General features: G+C 42.6%; 1 protein-coding gene across 1 annotated transcript in view; it reads left to right on the top strand.

Annotated features, from left to right (window-relative positions):
* si:dkeyp-118h9.7 (sacsin) overlaps positions 1-11,920 on the top strand; it is a 49,715-nt gene extending 37,795 nt beyond the window's left edge. The window contains exon 8 of the mRNA XM_056289605.1: positions 56-11,920. Coding sequence (XP_056145580.1) covers positions 56-11,013 — 10,958 coding nt within the window. The 3' untranslated portion in view covers positions 11,014-11,920. The remainder of the gene's footprint in view (positions 1-55) is intronic.
* Positions 11,921-21,534: the final 9,614 nt, after the last annotated feature.

Genomic DNA, 21,534 nt, shown 5'->3' with positions numbered 1-21,534 from the left:
TACAGCAGTCAAGCGCATGCTTGTAGTAACTTTTTTTTTGTAATTTTTTTTCCAGATTTGTTCAATGTAGTCAACATTGATGCAAACCAGGTTACTCAATATGCTAAGAGATGTTTACCAATGGATTGGGAAGAAATGAAAATCGGGCATGTTACTTGGAATATTGACAACAGCCTGCACCCTCCCTATGAGTGGCTTCAAGAATTCTGGAAATTTCTCAACTCTCACTTCGGAAAGCTGAGTCAGTTTATTGGCATGCCATTAATACCCACCAGCCCTCTTGAGGATCATCCCATATTACTAGCAAGACTACAAAATATTTCAACACTCATTTCTCAGAAAAGCAAACAGACTTTTTTGCCAGACCACATTGCTCAGCTGGTAGAAAAAGTTGGTGGCACAGTTGTGAGAGGAAATGAGTGGCTTAAGCATGAAGACCTTGACTCTTATGTTCTTCATCCTTCTTCAAAGAGTGTCATGCAAGTGTTTGCGAACTTGAATTTTCAGCATGTCTTGTCAGCAGTCAAGACTTTTTCTTACGAAGAAAGGCAAAATCTTAAAGTTTATCTCTCTGGTCTGGATTATCTTGAAGTCGATGAAAAAGATGTCCTCTCAAGATTGCCTCTCTTCCAAACCATGAATGGCTCTTATGTTGCTGCTCACTCTAAGCAGGCTGTATTATTAAATTCTGGTCTGAGAGTGCCCAGAGAACTCCCCATGCCTGATTCAGTTGTACAGTGCTCTACTGAAGTTGATTGCAGACTTCTGAAACTGCTCAACATTGTTATCTTGAATACAGCTCAAGCAGCCAATCTCTTAATTGACCATGTAGAGAGGAAGAACTTTGAACAAAATGACATAGAGAGAATCATGAACTGGGTTTTGGAACATGGCGATATCCTTTTCTCTCAAAGTGTAACTTTGAAAAAAAGATGCAAGGAAATGAATTTCATTGATGTGAATGGAGAGTTGAAAAGAGCCTCAAGCTTTTTAGATCCAAGAATTGAAAACTTCAAAGTCCTTTTTGAATCAGATCTATTCCCCCCATGTGTGTACACACAGACACCACAGATGATTGACAGTCTAATAGATCTTGGGTTGCTACATAAAGAAATGGATATAACTTCAAGCCATATGCTTCATGCTGCCACAAAGATTGAGGAATTGCATCCTCACTCTCACCAGGAGGCTCACAGACGATTTAGGGTTCTTTTGAAACTTATGGATGCCAATGATTCTCTGGCCAAATGTTCTCCGCAGCAGCTTCAAAGCCTCTCAGCTCTAAAATGGGTGCCATGTGTCAAACCTGGTTATAAGAATGTGCAAAAAAAGAAGAAATCTCAACAACAGTTCTTCTGCCCCAATGAAATGAGCCATCCAATGTATATGGACATTGTTGGTCATGTAATGCCTATGAATGAGGAACTCGGTCAGAGAGTTGGCAGTGCCCTTGGTCTCAGACGCTTGCCTCCACCTGAAAAGGTTTTGGAGAATTTGTCAGTGTTGAAATCACTGGCACTGACAATGGAAGACCCAGATACAGATGTGAATTTTAAGAGGGAGTTGCATAGCATGTACCAATACATGCAAGATCACATTTCCAGTTTCAAAAAGGTGATAAGCAAGAGCATACCCTGGATTTGGACAAACAACCGATTTGCTTTACCTAAGGATGTTGTCATAAACTACCCACCTAATCTGGATTTGAGCGCACACATTGGAAAGGTGCCACAAGAATTCCTGCCTTATAAGAAATTGCTTAGGGAGTTCGGACTCAGACTATCACTCACAGATGAAGAGATCATAAAGATCCTGTATGATATGAAAGAAAACATCGAAGGAAGACAACAGCCATTTGCAACTTCTTCTGAGCTCGAAGTGTCAATAGCCATTCTTAACTGGATGTGGAAAGAGAAAAAGACTATCAAAGACAATATCCCTGTGCCGATCATCACAGAGAGTAAACAATCTACCCTTAAACCACTGCTGACAACTGTCTTCTGTGATATAAGCAAAGAGGGTTTGAAGGACCTGAGAAAAAATAAGGAAGAGTTTCATGTCATTCACGAGGAGATACCAAAAGCAACAGCAGAATGGCTGAACATACCACTTCTCAGCACCCGCATCCTAAGGCCAGAGTTAGTGGGAATAGAACAGTGTGGGCAGTTTGAGCCAATAACAACAAGGATTAAGAATATTCTCAAAGAGTATGATGAACAAAAAGACATCTTCAAAGAGCTTATTCAAAATGCTGAGGATGCTGGGGCAAAAACGTGTAAATTCATGGTAGATTACAGAATCCATCGAGATCTTCCTGAAAGTCTATTTGACCCTGGCATGGCCCTTTGTCAAGGACCTTGTCTTTGGGCATTCAACGACGAGTTATTCACAAAGGATGATTGGGAAAATATTACCAGAATAGGAGCTGCCTCAAAGGAAAACATGGTGGAGAAAATTGGAAAGTTTGGACTTGGATTCAACACAGTGTACCATTTGACAGATGTTCCTTCTATCCTTAGTGGCAGTACTCTTCTCATTCTAGATCCAAATGTGACCCACCTGAAGAAGCACATCAAGGGCAAAACAAACCCTGGAATAAAGCTGGACCTGTCTAAAGAACAACTTCTGAATTGGTTTCCTGGTCAATTCAGACCATACCAACACATTTTCAACTGTAATTTCACTGGAGAAAGAACTTCTAAACCCTACCCAGGCACTCTCATCAAGCTACCTTTCCGGACCAAAGAGGAGGCTTTCATGTCAGAAATCAGCAAAAAGGTGTATGAAAGAGACAATATCATCACTTTCCAACAGCACTTAACCAACAATTCACAAACTCACCTGCTCTTTCTGAAAAACATCAACACAGTATCTTTACAAAATATTCACAACAATGCTTCAACTCCTCCAAGTAATGACCAAATAAAAACAGTCCTCACAGTCTCAAAAACGACAGTCAGTATGACCAAAATTCCACACATGAATGAGGAAAAGCAGAGTCAAGCTATGAAAAAACTAATGAATTTGAATGAAAAATGCAAGGACATTATCGACTGTACTAGAGTCAGCATCATCAAAATAACTCAGCAACATCCCAGTGAATCCAATTCCCAGTTCTGGCTTCTCTACAACTGTTTTGGAACACAGCAGGCCTTACAGATAGCACTGGAAGAAAACAAGCAGGCTAAATTTTGTTTGCCAGTTGGGGGTATTGCTGTGCCATTGCACATCAAACCAGAAACCAGTAAATGGGTCATATCACAAAAAGACTTTGTTGGGCAGGCGTTTTGCTTCCTTCCTCTTTCCATTCACACAGGTCTCCCAGTGAATGTAAATGGAGCATTTGCTGTGACTTCAAATAGAAAAGGTCTATGGGATAGCGGAGTGAAATCGGACTGGAACAAAGCTTTACTTCAAGATCCGGCAAAGGTGGCATACATCACTGTGCTCTTGGCACTAAAGAACATGTCTAAAAACAATGAATTGGAATGTTACTCTTACCACACCTTTTGGCCCACCACGGAGAACGTGAGTGAAAAATTCAGACCTTTGGTGGATGCCTTTTACGCTGCTATTGCCAACCACATTGATGCGTTGGAGCTTTTCAGTGATGGCAAACACTGGTGCTCAATGAACAATGCAATATTTTTACAGCAAAGCATTGAAGAGGACAGAAAAATTGGTATGCTTGCAATGCAGGTGTGCCAACATCATGTAAAAGCTCCCAACTATGTCATTCCTCTCCCATTGTGGTTGAGAAATGGCTTCAAACAGGCAGGCTTGGAGAAAATTTTACAAAGCAGAATATGGAATTGGGAGACGTTTTACAAAGAAGCAGTATTCTGCAACCTGAGCACTCTAGACCCTAACAGTAGAGACACTTTGGTACTGCATGCTATTGACCTTAATATCTCTGCAGTTGACAAACTATTGATGTCCTACCCATGCATCCCCACAAAGGGAGGAGAACTACAGTATATAAAGAAACTTGTGAATCCGTCAGGAAAAGTAGCCTGTCTGTTTGAACAAGAGGAGGTACGCTTGCTTGGGGGAACTAAAAATGACTTTCTTTCCCCCAAAAGGATTCAACGTTTGTTGGGGCTTGGAATGCTTAATGACTATCTCCCATTGGAAGACATCCCAGAAAGAACTAAAAGAATCACCAGCATTTGGTGCAAAGACAAAATGACAGCATATAGACTGTTGAAATGCATCCTTGATCTAATGAGGAATCCCAAAGTACATGATAAAAGCTCACATGTTTGGGAGTCACTGAGGATGACTGCCTTCATTCCAGCAATTCCACCACTCAAAAAGAGGAATGAGATGGTGACACTTTGCCGACCTACTGATGTTTTTAGTGACAAGCATAGTCTACTTGTCAACATGACATACCATGTGGTTGATCATTCCAATCTGAAAATACACAGTGATGATCCAGTCCTCCAAATTTTGGGAGCACGAGAAATTCCAGATCCTGACACAGTGCTTAATCAACTGCAAGAAGCTTGTAGCCAGTCCCAGTTCTGCAACAAAACAATGCTTCACAGAATAGCCGATGAATGCTATAGGTTTCTGAACCAATGGCTTAACAATGGGGGGGATGCTAGACTTATTTCAATGAGAGCACATTCTTTCCCATTCATCCTTATTAATGGAAAGTTTGTACATGTGGATTCTGTGGCAGAAAATGAAGAATTTGAAGCTAAGCCATATCTCAATGTGCTTCCAACTGACTTCACTGCTTTCAAGAAGCTCTGGGAATGTGTGGGAGTTAAAAAATGTTTTACTGTCAGCCAGTTTCTAACTGTACTGAAGAAATTGCATGCCCTCCATGGAAACAACCCTCTTCCAGATTCTGATCTCAAAATTTGCCTCACAATATTGCATAGAGGGTATGATGTCAAAGAGAAAATGCTGAGTGATTGTTTCATACCCAATCAACATAGCATTTTAGAACCTGCAAGCAAGCTGTATTACAATGACAGTCCCTGGATGCCAGTTGGTCCAGGAATTACTTTGTGCCATGAGAAAATCCCACGTGTTGTAGCTTGCCATCTTGGAATACAAACAACCAGACATCAAACTCTGCAAAATCACTTAGTTGAAAACATCTCACCATTTCACTTTGAGTTTGAACAGCGAGAACAGCTGACCACCAGGATCAAAAACATCATTGCAGCCTATCCCTCAAAGAAGGATATTCTGAAAGAGCTTATCCAAAATGCTGATGATGCAGAGGCAACAGAAATTCACTTTGTTTGGGACAGAAGAAAACATGGCACAGAAAAAACATTTGGGAAGAAATGGAACCAACTGCAGGGTCCAGCACTATGTGTCTACAACAACAAGGTATTTTCTGATGTGGATCTTAAAGGCATTCAGCAACTGGGTGAAGGTGGAAAGCACAGCATTCCATGGAAAACAGGAAAGTATGGGATTGGATTCAACTCAGTTTACCATCTCACAGATTGCCCCTCAATCCTAACTGGAGATAAATTACTGTGTATTTCTGATCCCAATCAGAAGTACATAGAAAATGCATCCAAAAAATCACAAGCTGGTTGTGGTTACAAACTATCTAAGGTTTTCAAAGAGACATACAGTGATGTCTACAAATCATTTCTTCCAGATGCATTTGCTCTTGAGGAGGGCACCATGTTCAGATTACCTCTAAGGATGGGTACCATGGCAAACAACTCCAAAATATCCAATCAAGGAGTCACTGAACTTGACATGCAAGAGTTGTCCTCAGCCCTTTGTGAAGACCCTGAAGGATTGATACTGTTCCTAAAAAACATCCGGAAAATGAAATTCCATGATATCGACCCAGTAACGGGGCAACTCAAAGACCTCTTTGTAGTTGAAAAAAGACTCACAGACAAGAGCAATAACACACAAGTTTCTTTTCAGAAGTATCTTCAAAGTACTTTGCAATCTGACAGTCAAGTAACACCACACAAGGCTATTTATGATATCCAGATTTCAACCTCTGACAGAAGACAAAGTGAGTGGATCATTGCAGAACAGTTTGGCTCATTCAAGAGCAACACTGGAAGAGAAATTGAAGAATCAAACAGGGTTCCTCAGGCATCGCTGGCTGCATTTATGAATTGTAAGCCACACAGAAAGGAGGAATTCAATGGGGTAGCCTTTTGCTCACTCCCTCTGCCAGGCAAAACTGGACTTCCAGTACATGTTAATGGAAACTTTGAAGTAGATTCTTCGAGGAAGAACCTCTGGAAAGCAGATGGCCAGAGTTTGGAAACCAACTGGAACGACTCTTTAAAAAAGAATATCATAGCGCCACTTTATGCAGACCTTCTTCATTATATTCGCCTCAACATTCCTAACGTTAAAGTCACTTCAGTGCATGTGGATAACTTTCATCTTGATGGCTTTTACCTACGCTTTTTCCCTGTTGTATCAAAAGATGTTGACCAGCATTGGCACAACATGATACATGCTGTGTATAGATCAATAGAAGAAAAAGCCATTGATGTTATTCCGGTGTTGCATAGCTCAACAAGGAATATTGCACAGCGGTCCATTAAGGAATTCTCTTTTAACTGGTGTAATATCAGAGAAACAGAGCCAACTACTGCACCTCACCTGCCAGACCCAAAGATGAGTGGCGATATTATTTGCATTTTGGAGGAACTTGGAATGAGATTGGTTCCCATTTCCAGTAAAATGGAAAAAATTTGGGCCAATTTCAGACTGGCTGGTGTTGAAGTAAAACATGGCAGTTCTTCAAATGTAAGGGATTTTCTAAAAGAAAAACCACTCAATGACTCCAACCAAATTGATAGTGGGTTACCTTTGCCCATCACCTGCACTCTGATTAAAGATGAGATGAGATGCTCCAAGCTCTTGAAGTTCTGCTTGGAAGATGTAACCGAGGATAATTCCAGTTCAGTGAATGGGCTTCCTCTTCTACTCACAAAAGATAAAGTTCTCAGAGTGTTCCATTCCAGCCTTCCCAAGATGATTTCAAGATATGATAATCTGTTCTTTGGATTTGAAGATAAGTTTGCCGATTATCTGACCAACCTAGAACATATGGATGTTCTACAAGATCTCAGCTTTCTCAGCAATTTGACAATTGTCAGTGCAGGACCACTTTTGGAAACTTTACCTCAGCATCCTCTTGATGTCTGTGAAGTTGATCCAATTTGCAACCTTCGTGTTCCAAGCGAGACCACGTTGAAGTGGCTGAAAGAACTTTGGAAATTCATTGTAAGTGAAGTAAAACCTGCCTTGTTCCTTGAAAGCAGTGACAAACAAGGTATAAGTACTGTTATGGAGATCTTTTGTAACAAAGGTATATTACCTGTTATGTGCCCAAGGTTAAACAACAAACCCTATCTCCAAACAATGAAGGACATGGAAAGTGTTATACTCTACAGCTCAGAAGAGGACATATCCAGCATTCTTTTCAAACTTGGCTGCATGAAACTAAACCTTTCATTCTTCACTGAAGTGGGTACTCACATACCTTTGCTTTTACAACCTGGACTTATGAATATAAGTAGAAAAACGTGTGTGCTCAATCAAGTCTGCAAACTGAATCATGCAGAGTTCCGCCACCTTTCTGACGAAGAATTCACTGAGCTTCAGCAATTTCTACAATCTGGAGTATCCACATCCGAAGACAAACAAGAGTATGAGAGAAAGCTCAAATCCTTGCCATTATTTGAAACGATACACAGTGAGCGAGTGAGCATTGATGGGCCCGGGCAGGTATTTATCCTTGACATGAGCACAAACCCAATAAAGACATTTTCAGATTTATTCTCTTTGTGTGACAACCACAGCATTTTTCTCAAAAGCAGTGCTGCGAACCACAACCTATCAGATAGTTTGGAGATCCCAATCCTAACTGATATAGACTATTTCCTGAAGTTCCTTCTGCCTGTCCTAGACAAACTCACAGAGACACAGATTCTGCAGTCCATCAAAATGTTTCTGAATGCAAAACAGTCTCCAAATTATCAAAAGCATCAGAAAACTATTATCTCTGCAATGAAGCCTGTAAAATTCATCCGCAGTATCCATGGGGATCTAGAGAAAGCATCATACTACTATGATGTAACTGTGGAATTATACAAGTTAATGTTGCCTCAAGAGAAGTTTGTGCCTACACAATTTTGGGATAAGCTGTGTGGTGGTGAAAACATGATGGATCAAGTAAAGACATTGCTTCAAGAGCTTGGAATGAAGCATAAGGTCTCAAAAGAGGAGGTAATACAGTTCGCATATCAAATAGAATCAGAGGCAAAACAGAAATATGGCCTTGAAGAGTTGAAAGTAAAATCATCAAAGCTGTTAATAAGAGCTATAAAAATAGCAAGTGATAAAGAAAGGCAAGCTCAAAACCTGCTGAAGAATATGGCTGACATCAAGTTCATTTTTCCGGTGAAAATTAAAGAAGAACTGTGCAACTTTCACTCTCCATTTGCATCTGGGATGACTACTGTTGCAATCAGAGGATCTTTGATTCAAAGTGATCCTAACAATCAAAACCTCATCTGGACCTCAATGCCAATCATAGCTCTTTCAGTGCTCTCAACACAGAAGCACCATCAAATGGTGAAAGATGCTGGAGCATATGAACAACCACCTCAACAGTGTGTCACTAGAAACATGAGCAACATCTGTCAGTTGCCCTGTCAATCTGATGACTTAATCAAAACCCGTGCTGCTGTCTTCAGCAATTGTTATGCCTACCTACAAGGAGCAGAGTTCGACAGCCAACATTTAACTGGCCTCCCAATAGTGTTAGTTGAAAACGACTCAAAACTGGTGAAGGTTGAAGAGACATCCCTTGGACTCCTCCATGACTCCGAATTCCGGCCTTACTTGTACAAAATACCTGCAAAGTATATTAAATTTGCTGAGTTCTTCAAGGCAATAGGTGTCCAGGAAGAGCCTACTGCACTGCAGTACTGTAATGTTCTTTCAGCAATTTATGCAGATACCTGTGACAAACAAACACTGAACCCGAATCAACTAATAACTGTCAAGCGTGCTGTTGAACAGCTGTTCAATCTCAACAAAGCTCAAGAAAACGATTCAGTTATCAAACTTCCAAAGATTTTGCACTTCCCTTCTACAGATGGTAGATTATATTCCTCAACCACACTCTATTACAATGACACAGTGTTCCTGGCAAGCAGGTTGGAAGGAGCTTTGGAGGGGAAATGGCTGATGCTTGAAAAACTCAGCGCATGTTATTTGGGAAATGACATTTATGAACACCGCCGACTGCTGCAGTTGCTACCTGAGGGTGTCCGACCAAGAATGCTGTCCCACCACACTCGAGAGAATGTGTTGGAATCAAACATACAGTTTTGTGAGCATCAAGCGACATGTGAATTTAGTGGATGGTTTGAAAACCATCTCTCCTCAAGAGCCTTCAGGTATGGGCTGATCTGTCTTATGAGGGAGCAATCTCAGGGCAAGTTAACACTAGGAGATGCAGATGACATGTGTCAGCAGACTTTTGGCTGCATTCAGATAGTCTGCTGTAAGATTCTCGAAACAGAACTTTCTTTTGATCAACAGCCATTAAGCAACACCAGCTCTGAAACTGAGGTTTATGTCAAAAAAGAACAAGAGGGTTGTATCTTCTATCTGAAACATAGTGATGATATCACAGCTCCTAAAGTGATCAACAGTGTCTGCATCACTCTAACTAAAGAGATAAATGCACTTTTAGGTTACAAGGTTGCATCAGATCACCTGACAATTCTCGGGCAACTTCTTATGTGTGACAGTTTGCTGGAGGTTCAGAACACCCTGGCTAGGCATGGAATTCTTGACAGCGCAAAAACTGACCACATCCTTTTCAATCCACCAAACCCTGGGACAGCCGTTACTGAAGAATGGCATGATTTTCTAGATATGGACATCCTCAATAACTTTGAAGAGGGGGAGTATGTTGGCTATATGGTCAATGACGAGTACATTCATGCAGTTATTATCGCACAGCTGCCAGGACCTTCTGGACTATATTCACGCAAATACAAAATACAGATCAGTCCAGAAGAAGTCATTGAAGTCAGCTCTCTTGATCTATATCAGTTTGTACGAGAAAAGAAGCCAAAACAAACAGAGAAGACTCACACCTCTGCTGAAGCATCTTGTTGGGAGCTGGAGCCACGAACAGGCGTGGAGTCACATGACTCATCATCAACATCTACTACAAGCCCCTCATCTGCAAGGCCCTCTTCTACATTACCAGCATCTCTTGAGGAAGCCAAAAAGGAAATTGACAGATGTTTGGCAGAAATCTGGACTCTATCTGAGGAAGAGAAACAAAAAGCTATTAAACGATTGTACCTGAAATGGCACCCTGACAAAAACCCAGACTACGAACAGCTTGCCACAGAGGCATTTAAGTACTTGAAGAACAGAATTAATGAGCTCACAAATGGCAAAGGCGCAAAGTCTTCTTGCCCAGAGTCGAACACGAATTTCAGAAACTTTTATGAAAAGTGGAATCAAGAGGCCAATCGCCACAAACAAGGTCGTGAGAGATTCTTTAGAGGCCATCGTTCACATAGTTATAACTCTTGGAGAAATTTCAGTAATTTCCCAAAGCCTAACAGAGAGGAGGCCCATCGCTGGTACAGACAAGCTCGCTGTGATCTCACTGCAGCCTACAAAGACGCTGGTGGTGGGAGTACAGAGTGGTGTCTGTTCAAGATCCATCAAGCAGTAGAAAAGTCTCTCATAGCTGCAGAATACAAAAGAAATGGTAAACGCCCCACCAGCTGCTCCATTTCATTCATTGCCGCAAGAGTTTCAACCTACAACCCTCAGTTGAGCGGTTTGCCTCAAATTGTGGAAAATCTAATCCTGCTTGGAGTGGATGCCAAAAAGACTCAGTATCCCAATTTTCACCCATCTCCTCATATTCCCAATGAGCAGTTCAAGTCAGAGAGCGAAGTACAAGCACTGCATTTGGCCTCAGAAATCCTCAACAAAATAGAGACGTATGTCAACTAAGATAAGTTTACCAACATTTATTGTTAACTGGCATATAATGGCATATAATGTTATGACATGAAAGCACAAACAAAATGAATCAATTATGGACCAGTATATATATTTTTTTTACATTGAAATTATTGTATTTTTTAAAGAACCTAGTTCATTAATTTTTCTAGGTTACTATTTGTTGCTTTGTGCTAAAAGACCAACATTTCACAAAGCAAAAATGCCTTATTATAAAAGAGCAACATGCGTTAATTTTAGTTTTTTTATTTGGAGAGTATTTTGTTAATGTAAATGAGTAAAATGGACCATTTTTGGATTGTACAAAATTAGATTTTTTTTTGTTCCTTTGTTGAAGTTGTACTCTGGTTTGGGTGGAAAAGGGGAAATGAACAATGATCTGGAAAATTACTTCTACAGATGTTTCTCTGTTTGACATTTTTTGTTGCTGAGATAATAACCACATTTAATTAATCTAACCATTCCTGTCTCATAATTTTCCAGCTACAACTTTAATATAGATAATATTTTAAACGTTTTCACGTTTTTTGGTGGAGTGTGGAAACGAAGTATCACATTTTGTTGCGAATTTACAGAGTGAAAAGTGTGACTTTTCAACATTGACTCTCCCCATTATTCTCTTGCTGTTGTAATGCAAAATATTTACAAGTCTGCAGATGCACAGGATAAATAGTCATGAGCATTGGGATTAATCATTTAAATGTTCACCGTACCTACATTGTGTATGTATGTAGTACACATTTATATAGATCAAGGCCTGTATTTGCCTAGTTTGTATTGTACCAATAACAGAAACAATCTTATATCACTCATCTTGGATTAAATACCTTAGTATGAGTTCTGTGTTCTAATAACAGTTATGGCTGTATTGTTCAAACAACTAATAAATACTTTTCTTACCGAAGATGGTGTCTATTCAGAGGTTTCTAGTTAGGACAAAATGATCAAGTAAAAATAAAAAAAGTTCTATGATTCATCAAATAAACATGATATGCAAATAGTGAAAACACACACACACATACATATACACTACCGTTCAAAAGTTTGGGATCACATTGAAATGTCCATATTTTTGAAGGAAAAGCACTGTACTGTTCAATGAAGATAACTTTAAACTAGTCTTAACTTTAAAGAAATACACTCTATACATTGCTAATGTGGTAAATGACTATTCTAGCAGCAAATGTCTGGTTTTTGGTGCAATATCTACATAGGTGTATAGAGGCCCATTTCAAGCAACTATCACTCCAGTGTTCTAATGGTACAATGTGTTTGCTCATTGGCTCAGAAGGCTAATTGATGATTAGAAAACCCTTGTGCAATCATGTTCACACATCTGAAAACAGTTTAGCTGGTTACAGAAGCTACAAAACTGACCTTCCTTTGAGCAGATTGAGTTTCTGGAGCATCACATTTGTGGGGTCAATTAAACGCTCAAAATGGCCAGAAAAAGAGAACTTTCATCTGAAACTCGACAGTCTATTCTTGTTCTTAGAAATGAAGGCTATTCCATGCGAGAAATTGCTAAGAAATTGAAGATTTCCTACACCGGTGTGTACTACTCCCTTCAGAGGACAGCACAAACAGGCTCTAACCAGAGTAGAAAAAGAAGTGGGAGGCCGCGTTGCACAACTGAGCAAGAAGATAAGTACATTAGAGTCTCTAGTTTGAGAAACAGACGCCTCACAGGTCCCCAACTGGCATCTTCATTAAATAGTACCCGCAAAACACCAGTGTCAACATCTACAGTGAAGAGGCGGCTGCGGGATTCTGGGCTTCAGGGCAGAGTGGCAAAGAAAAAGCCATATCTGAGAATGACCAATAAAAGAAAAAGATTAAGATGGGCAAAAGAACACAGACATTGGACAGAGGAAGACTGGAAAAAAGTGTTGTGGACGGATGAATCCAAGTTTGAGGTGTTTGGATCACAAAGAAGAACGTTTGTGAGACGCAGAACAAATGAAAAGATGCTGGAAGAATGCCTGACGCCATCTGTTAAGCATGGTGGAGGTAATGTGATGGTCTGGGGTTGCTTTGGTGCTGGTAAGGTGGGAGATTTGTACAGGGTAAAAGGGATTCTGAATAAGGAAGGCTATCACTCCATTTTGCAACGCCATGCCATACCCAGTGGACAGCGCTTGATTGGAGCCAATTTCATCCTACAACAGGACAATGACCCTAAACACACCTCCAAATTGTGCAAGAACTATTTAGAGCAGAAGCAGGCAGCTGGTATTCTATCGGTAATGGAGTGGCCAGCGCAGTCACCAGATCTGAACCCCATTGAGCTGTTGTGGGAGCAGCTTGACCGTATGGTACGCAAGAAGTGCCCATCCAACCAATCCAACTTGTGGGAGCTGCTTCTGGAAGCGTGGGGTGCAATTTCCCCAGATTACCTCAAGAAATTAACAGCTAGAATGCCAAAGGTCTGCAATGCTGTAATTGCTGCAAATGGAGGATTCTTTGACGAAAGCAAAGTTTGATGTAAAAAAAATCTTATTTCAAATACAAATCATTATTTCTAACCTTGTCAATGTCTTGACTCTATTTTCTATTCATTTCACAACATATGGTGGTGAATAAGTGTGACTTTTCATGGAAAACACAAAATTGTTTGGGTGATCCCAAACTTTTGAACGGTAGTGTATATATCCAAAATTCACTGGGCCCATGGTAGCTTCATAAGTGCTCAACAGGATAAGAAGCAGGAATAGTTTTTTTTCTTTCTCGGAAACCGTCAATGGTGTTGATGAAAGTGCTCAACAAATAAGGAGTGGAATATTAACATAACATTAAGAATAATCTATATATATAACTCTGTTAAAAGAAACACTCAACGGTAGGGAAAGTGATCAACAATTAGGAGCAAAATAATCCAGTGAGTCAAGTAAATTCTTGATGAGACGGTAAAAGCCTGTTTCATGCCATAAGCAATCATCCATCCATGATTGCTTATGGCATGAAACAGGCTTTTACCGTCTCATCAAGAATTTACTTGACTCACTGGATTTTATATAAAACCAAAACTTAATGCAGACTCAGGGTCCATAACAGACAAAGACATGGTTTAAAAAAAAGCCATAAAAGATAAGAACAATTGGTAAAAGATAAATCCTAGGCAACACATAAAATAAACACACAAAAAATCTGTGTCTTATAAGATGGCAGCCATACCAATGGTCCCACTGCTGGAATTGGTAGCATGTGTCACTGAATCTTATATTAGTTAAACTCATGATGATTATACTATCAGAATCATTGAGCCAGCAAATAAATATATACACGTACATGAGAGTTCTTAGAACAGCCTGAAAAGTATTGACTCCTGCAGCCACAAACATTTCACTTGCACTATACAATCTAGGTCTTTTTAATAGTATTGAAGCGTTTCGATCCATAATGAGGCCTGGAGACACAATGTCAGGTCAATCGGTGAGTTTTATTGCCCTTTCTTTATTACACCCATGACTCGCACTAGCTGCTTGCCGCGCAGACCAAAACATGACCCCACCTTCCTCTAGACTCCCGCTCAAAACCACCCCCAAACAGCTCACCCCCAGTCATTGCTAGGTTACCAAATCTTGATATGCTTCATTGCCCCCCCCCTTTACATAAAGCATTCGTCCTCGAATGTGACAGTTCTATGTAACAGCAACTTGAACTGAATGCCCTGGATCTCGAACACGCCTGGCCCTTGGAACCTAGAAACAGAAAAGGGTGTGTTTGTGTGTGTGTGCGTGTGTGTGGGTGGGTGGGGGGGACCAGGAACTTCTTTTTTTTCTGGAACTCCTTTTCTCTTTTCAGGAGCTCTTTTTCTTTTCTTTTTTTCAGGAACTCTTTTTTTCTTTTTGGGGGCTCTTTTTTTCCAAGTACTCTTTTCAGGAACTTTTTTTTTTTCAGTTTGTTTCGTCATCAGCTATGCTTGCACAACAGTAGCACTGAGCTGGGTGCCGCTGTCACTTTGATCTTCTCAACTCAAAAGTCTTCTCCTGTTCCTCCTCCCAACTGGCCCCTGCTGACACTTCGTCCTCTTCATCCATTTCTGTCCACATACGCACCTCTGTCTCCTCTCCATCTGAAGCTGCTGTCGCCCCTGCTTCGAAGTTTGGCTGGCTGTCATCTGCCATACTATAGTGTCTTGAAGGTGTAGAGCCTGGCTCAACTTCTCTCCCTCCTCTGTATGAAGTTAGATGGTCTTGGTGCACCACCACTTTCTTCCGCCGGCCATTTTTCTGTACCCGGTACACTACGTCAGACAGGACTTCCAGTACAGTGCAGGGTCCCTCCCACTGACTCACCAGTTTGGGGCATATTTCTCTCTGGCGTCGGGAGCAGTATAGCCACACACAGTCACTTGGCTGGTACAGTTTCCCATGAGCACGAGTATCATACTGATGCTTCGGTCTATTGGATTCTTCTTGGATGTGGTTTCAAGCAAACTCGTGAACTCTCTCCATCTGCTCCTGGATGCACTGGACATACACGGGTCCTGCTTCACCCAGTTCTTCTCCCGGAGGGTGCCCAAAAAGGAGCTCTGTCGGAGTCCGCAGTTCTTGACCAAACATGATTGAAGCTGGAGTGCAACCAGTGCTTTGGTGCACTGCACTACGAAAAGCCATCATCAACAACTGTAAGTAGTCATCCCAGTCATGCTGGTGCTTTTTGACGAAGAGTGACAGTTGCACCAGGAGGGTGCGGTTGTACCGCTCAACCATCCCATCACTTTGGGGGTGCAATGCCATTGTGTGTGTCTTCTTGATGTGTAGTAGGCGACACATCTCTTTGAAGACTTGACTCTCGAAATTTCGACCCTGGTCGCTGTGGATTTCGTCAGGCATACCAAACCTTGTGAAGAATCCAGGACTTCAGCCACTGTGGTTGCCTCTTAGTTTGGGATGGCATAGCTCTCCGGCCACTTGGAGAAGTATTCCATGGCAACCAAGATATACCAGTTCCCCTTTTCTGAGAGAGGCAGGGGGCCGAGAATGTTGATGGCCACTCTTCCCATCCAGTCCCCCACGTGGTATTGCTGCATCTCGGCCCAGGGATGCCATGGTGGGCCCTTCATGGCAGCAAAAGCATCACATCTCTGGCACCAGCTCTTTACATCACTTCGCAGCCTAACCCAGAAGAACCTCTGTCTTATGTGGGCTAGGGTTTTGTTGACTCCAAAGTGCCCTGCAGTGGGTAGGTCGTGAGCTAGCCTGAGGATCTCCTGTCTGAGGACTTTTGGTGCTATCAGTTGCCACACCACCCTACCTCCACTGGAGGACTCCCATTAACGGTACAGGACTCCTTCTTTCAGCTCCAGGCAGTCCCACAGGGCCCACAAACTCTTCACCAGCTAGCCCCGTGCAGCCACTTCACACCCGGCTGACCGTCGTTCGTTGAGTTTCCACTCCAATACAGGTGCAATTTCGCTGTCAACAGCCTGCATCTGACCCAGGTCTTCCAACGTTAACCTCTCCAACCCCTCTGGAAGCTCCTCCACAGTGTGCAGTAAGTAGTGCTCTTCCTGCAGGTCTTCCCGTCTCTTTTTCCATCGCTCACAGTGAAGGCAGTGGTTCTCCAGACATGGGTGGCGGGAAAAGGCATCCGCATTTCCATGACGCCTCCCCACTCTGTGCTGGATCTGGAAGTTGTATTGACTGAGCTGTTCCAGCCACCTAGCGAGCTGGCTCTCCGGGTGTTTGAAGTTGGTCAACCACTGTATGGAAGCGTGGTCTGTCCTGATTGTAAATGCCTGGCCATACAGGTAAGGATGGAAATGCTCCGTAGCCTTCATCACTGCTAACAGCTCACATCTCATCACGCAGTAATTTTGCTCTGGCTGGCTAAGGGTTTGGCTGTAGAATGCCACCACCCGCTCCTCTCCCCCTGTCACCTGTGAGAGTACTGCCCCCACCCCTTTGTCGCTGGCATCTGTATCCAGTATGAAGGGGCAGTCTGGTAAGGGGTAGGCTAGGACTCGGGAGGTGACCAGGGCCTGCTTCAGAGCCACGAATGCCGGACTGCACTCTTCTGTCCACTGGAACAGTTTCACCATCTCTGCCTGGTGTAAGGGGCTGACAATGTCTGCGTAACTCCTTACAAAACATCTGTAAAAGTTCACCAAGCCCAAAAAGCTCTTTAGCTTGGGGACATTCTCTGGCTGAGGCCACTCTGCCACAGCCTTGACTTTCTCTGGGTTGGTGGCTATTTCAGTGCCACTGACAATGTGACCCAGCAACAGTGTTTAGCATTGGAAAAGCTGACACTTTTGGGGGTGGAGTTTCAGATTTGCCTGCCACAGTCTTCCCAGAACGTCTCTCAAGTTTGCAAGTTCCTGTTCAAAGGCGAAGGCATGGATCAGCGAATTATCCAAGTAAACCAGGCAGGCAGACTTAGGCAGGTCCTCGAGTATCATCTCCATCAGCCTGTTAAAGGTTGCCGGGGATTACAGAGACCGAAGTCCATTACTGTAAATTCCCAGAGTCCCTGTCCCAATGAGAAGGCTGTTTTCTCCCTTGATTATTTGTCCAACAGTACCTGTCAGTACCTGCTTCTCAGGTCAAACGTAGAGAACCAACACAACGCTGCCAGGTTGTCCAGGGCATCATCTACGTGGGGTATTGGGTGTGTGTCCTTTATGGTGACCTCTTTGAGTCTGCGAAGGTCCACGTAGAACCGTGTCAATCCATCTTTCTTTGGGACAAGGATAGCTGGTGATGCCCATGGGCTCTTGGTTGGGATGAGGATGCCAGCCTCTCTCATCCTCTGCAGCTCATTTTCCGCCGCTGCTTTTCTATGGATGGGCAGATGATACGGGGCTTGGCGGATGGGGCGAGCTTTCCCCGTGTCGATGTGGTGCTGCACGACTGAAGTGCAGCCAATATCATCGGGGCCTGTGGAGAAAACATCCTTGAACTCCACCACTAACTGCTGCACCATTTCTCCCTGTGACACCGTAAGACGCTCCACAGCACGTGTATGTATTGCCTCTAGGACCTCTGGAATGGGGGTTTCGGTGTCCTACACTGGGGGATCCAGCATGCCTATCTGGGGTGCCTGACCAATCACGGTGATTTGGAAAGTCTGTCCCTCCAGACCCAGCATGAGAAGGTCAGCTTCTAGATCCAGATGACTTTTTGTGGCTCGAAGGAAGTCCAGCCCCAGTATCAGGTCATCCTGGATGGGGGCTACCCAGGCCTCCTGTTCAACCTCCACATCTCCTATCTGGATTTTCAAAGTGATCTTCCCCTGGCTGTCAGCGACCTCTCCAATAGCCGCGCATACTAGGGTTGCCAACCATTCCTTAAAATAAGGAAGCATCGGCTTTGTGTTGATGCAGTTGCCCACTGGGGACCGGGGTTCGTGCCCCGGTCTCATCAGATCCGACTATGGCCGGACTCGACGAAGCAGCAATAATTGGCAACGCTGTCTTCGGGAGGGTGGCGGAGTCGGCTTGTGTTCGTCACATGAATGCGTCTCCGTGTGTGTCGGAAAAAGCAGTGGTTCGGACTGGATTCGCCTCGTCACTAGGCGTCTCCTTCGAGACTGCCAGCTGGAGAGATGCAGTTGGCGAACGCATGCAGTACGAGGATGGGTGTTTGAACTAAAATGGAGATCGATTGGCCACTAAATTGGGAGAAAATAGTGATAAATCAGAAATAAATTAAAAAATATATATAAAGAATCCTTCCTTATTATATCCACCCATTATTTGAACCGCTTATCCTGCTCTCAGGGTCGCGGGGATGCTGTAGCCTATTCCAGCAGTCATTGAGCGGCAGGCAGAGAGACACCCTGGACAGGTCGCCAGGCCATCACAGGGCTGACACATATATGTGTATGTGTGTATAGTGTAAGGCACATTATATTTGTTATGCCCGCACTGCCCCGTCCATCCAACTCCCTGTCCCCTGTTCCTTATTTTCATTTCAAGGAGTTGGCAAACCTATGCATAACACTCCCTGTCTGGGCTTCAACTGGGGGTGCCATGCCCCGCCCCCTTTGTCCAGCACACTTCCCCTAACAACAGTGACAGAAGCTCCTGTGTCAATCAGCCATCTGCAGACTATGTCATTCACCTGGCAGTCTATGTAGATGTGGTTAGTGCCTAGGGGCCCCCGGCTCTCCGTTCCTGTATTTGTTTTCTTTTTCACAATGCTTATTTCTTGGTCATTGTCTCCATTCTCTTCTCTCATATTGTGATCTTCAGTGCATACAGTGCATCCAGAAAGTATTCACACCCCTTCACTTTCCCCATATTTTGTTATGTTACAGCCTTATTCCAAAATGGATTAAATTCATTTTTTCTCATCAATCTACAAACATTACCCCATAATGACAAAGTGAAAAAGGTTTGTAGAAATTTTTGCAAATTTATTAAAAATAAAAAACTGAAATATTGCATGTACATAAGTATTCACACCCTTTGCTATGACACTCAAAATTGAGCTCAGGTTCATCCTGTTTCCACTGATCATCCTTGAGATGTTTCTACATCTTGATTGGAGTCCACCTGTAGTAAATTAAATGGATTGGACATGATTTGGAAAGGCACACACCTGTCTATATAAGGTCCCACTGTTGACAGTGCATGTCAGAGCAGAAACCAAGCCATGGAGTCAAAGGAATTGTCTGTGGACCTCCGAGACAGGATTGTATCGAGGCACAGATCTGGGGAAGGGTACAAAAAAAAATTCTACAGCTTTGAAGGTCCCGAAGAGCACAGTGGTCTCCATCATTTGTAAATGGAAGAAATTTGGATCCACCAGGACTCTTCCTAGAGCTGGCCGCCCAGCCAAACTGAGCAATCGGGGGAGAAGGGCCTTGGTCAGGGAGGTGACCAAGAACCCGATGGTCACTCTCACAGAGCTCCAGCGTTCTTCTGTGGAGATGGGGGAACCTTCCAGAAGGACAACCATCTCTGCAGCACTCCACCAATCAGGCCTTTATGGTAGAGTGGCCAGATGGAAGCCTCTGCTCAGTAAAAGGTACATGACAGCCCACTTGAAGTTTGCCAGAAAGCACCTAAAGGACTCTCAGACCATGAGAAACAAGATTCTCTGGTCTGATGAAACCAAGATTGAACTCTTTGGCCTGAATGCCAAACGTCACGTCTGGAGGAAACCAGGAACCTCTCATCACCTTGATGAAAACCTGCTCCAGAGCACTCAGGACCTCAGACTGGGGCAAAGGTTTACCTTTCAACACGACAACGACCCTAAGCACACAGCCAAGACAACGAAGGAGTGACTTCGGGACAAGTCTGTGAATGTCCTTGAGTGGCCCAGCCAGTCCCCAGACTTGAACCCCATTGAACATCTGAAGACCTGAAAATAGCTGTGCAGCGACGCTCCCCATCTAACCTTACAGAGCTCGAGAGGATCTGCAGAGAAGAATGGGAGAAATACCCCAAATATAGGTGTGCCAAGCTTGTAGCTTCATACCCAAGAAGACTTGAGGCTGTAATCGCTGCCAAGGGTGCCTCAACCAAGTACTGAGTAAAGGGTGTGAATACTTATGTACATGCAATATTTCAGTTTTTTATTTTTAATAAATTTACAGAAATGTATTTTTTGCTTTGTCATTGTGGGGTTTGTATGTAGATTAATGAGAGAAAAAAAGGAATTTAATCAATTTGGGAATAAGACTGTAACATAAAGAAATGTGGGGAAAGTGAAGGGGTGTGAATACTTTCCGGATGCACTGTATATATATATATATATATATATATATATATATATTTTAATAGCTCAAAAATATTAAATCGCAGAAAAAACTTGTTTCATGTTCAGCACTGAGCACGAAACAAGTTTGTTCTGTTATGTATTAAAAGATTTTTCCTACATCTATATCTATATTTATATATATACACTACCGTTCAAAAGTTTGGGATCACCCAAACAATTTCGTGTTTCCATGAAAAGTCACACTTATTCACCACCATATGTTGTGAAATGAATAGAAAATAGAGTCAAGACATTGACAAGGTTAGAAATAATGATTTGTATTTGAAATAAGATTTTTTTTACATCAAACTTTGCTTTCGTCAAAGAATCCTCCATTTGCAGCAATTACAGCATTGCAGACCTTTGGCATTCTAGCTGTTAATTTGTTGAGGTAATCTGGAGAAATTGCACCCCACGCTTCCAGAAGCAGCTCCCACAAGTTGGATTGGTTGGATGGGCACTTCTTTGAGCAGATTGAGTTTCTGGAGCATCACATTTGTGGGGTCAATTAAACGCTCAAAATGGCCAGAAAAAGAGAACTTTCATCTGAAACTCAACAGTCTATTCTTGTTCTTAGAAATGAAGGCTATTCCATGCGAGAAATTGCTAAGAAATTGAAGATTTCCTACACCGGTGTGTACTACTCCCTTCAGAGGACAGCACAAACAGGCTCTAACAGGTACTATTTAATGAAGATGCCAGTTGGGGACCTGTGAGGCGTCTGTTTCTCAAACTAGAGACTCTAATGTACTTATCTTCTTGCTCAGTTGTGCAACGCGGCCTCCCACTTCTTTTT

The sequence above is a fragment of the Lampris incognitus genome, chromosome 11, assembly GCF_029633865.1.
Source record: "Lampris incognitus isolate fLamInc1 chromosome 11, fLamInc1.hap2, whole genome shotgun sequence".
NCBI classification, from domain to species: Eukaryota; Metazoa; Chordata; class Actinopteri; order Lampriformes; family Lampridae; genus Lampris; species Lampris incognitus.
The sequence above is the reverse complement of the archived record's forward strand: the minus strand, read 5'-3'. Positions and strand labels throughout refer to the sequence as shown.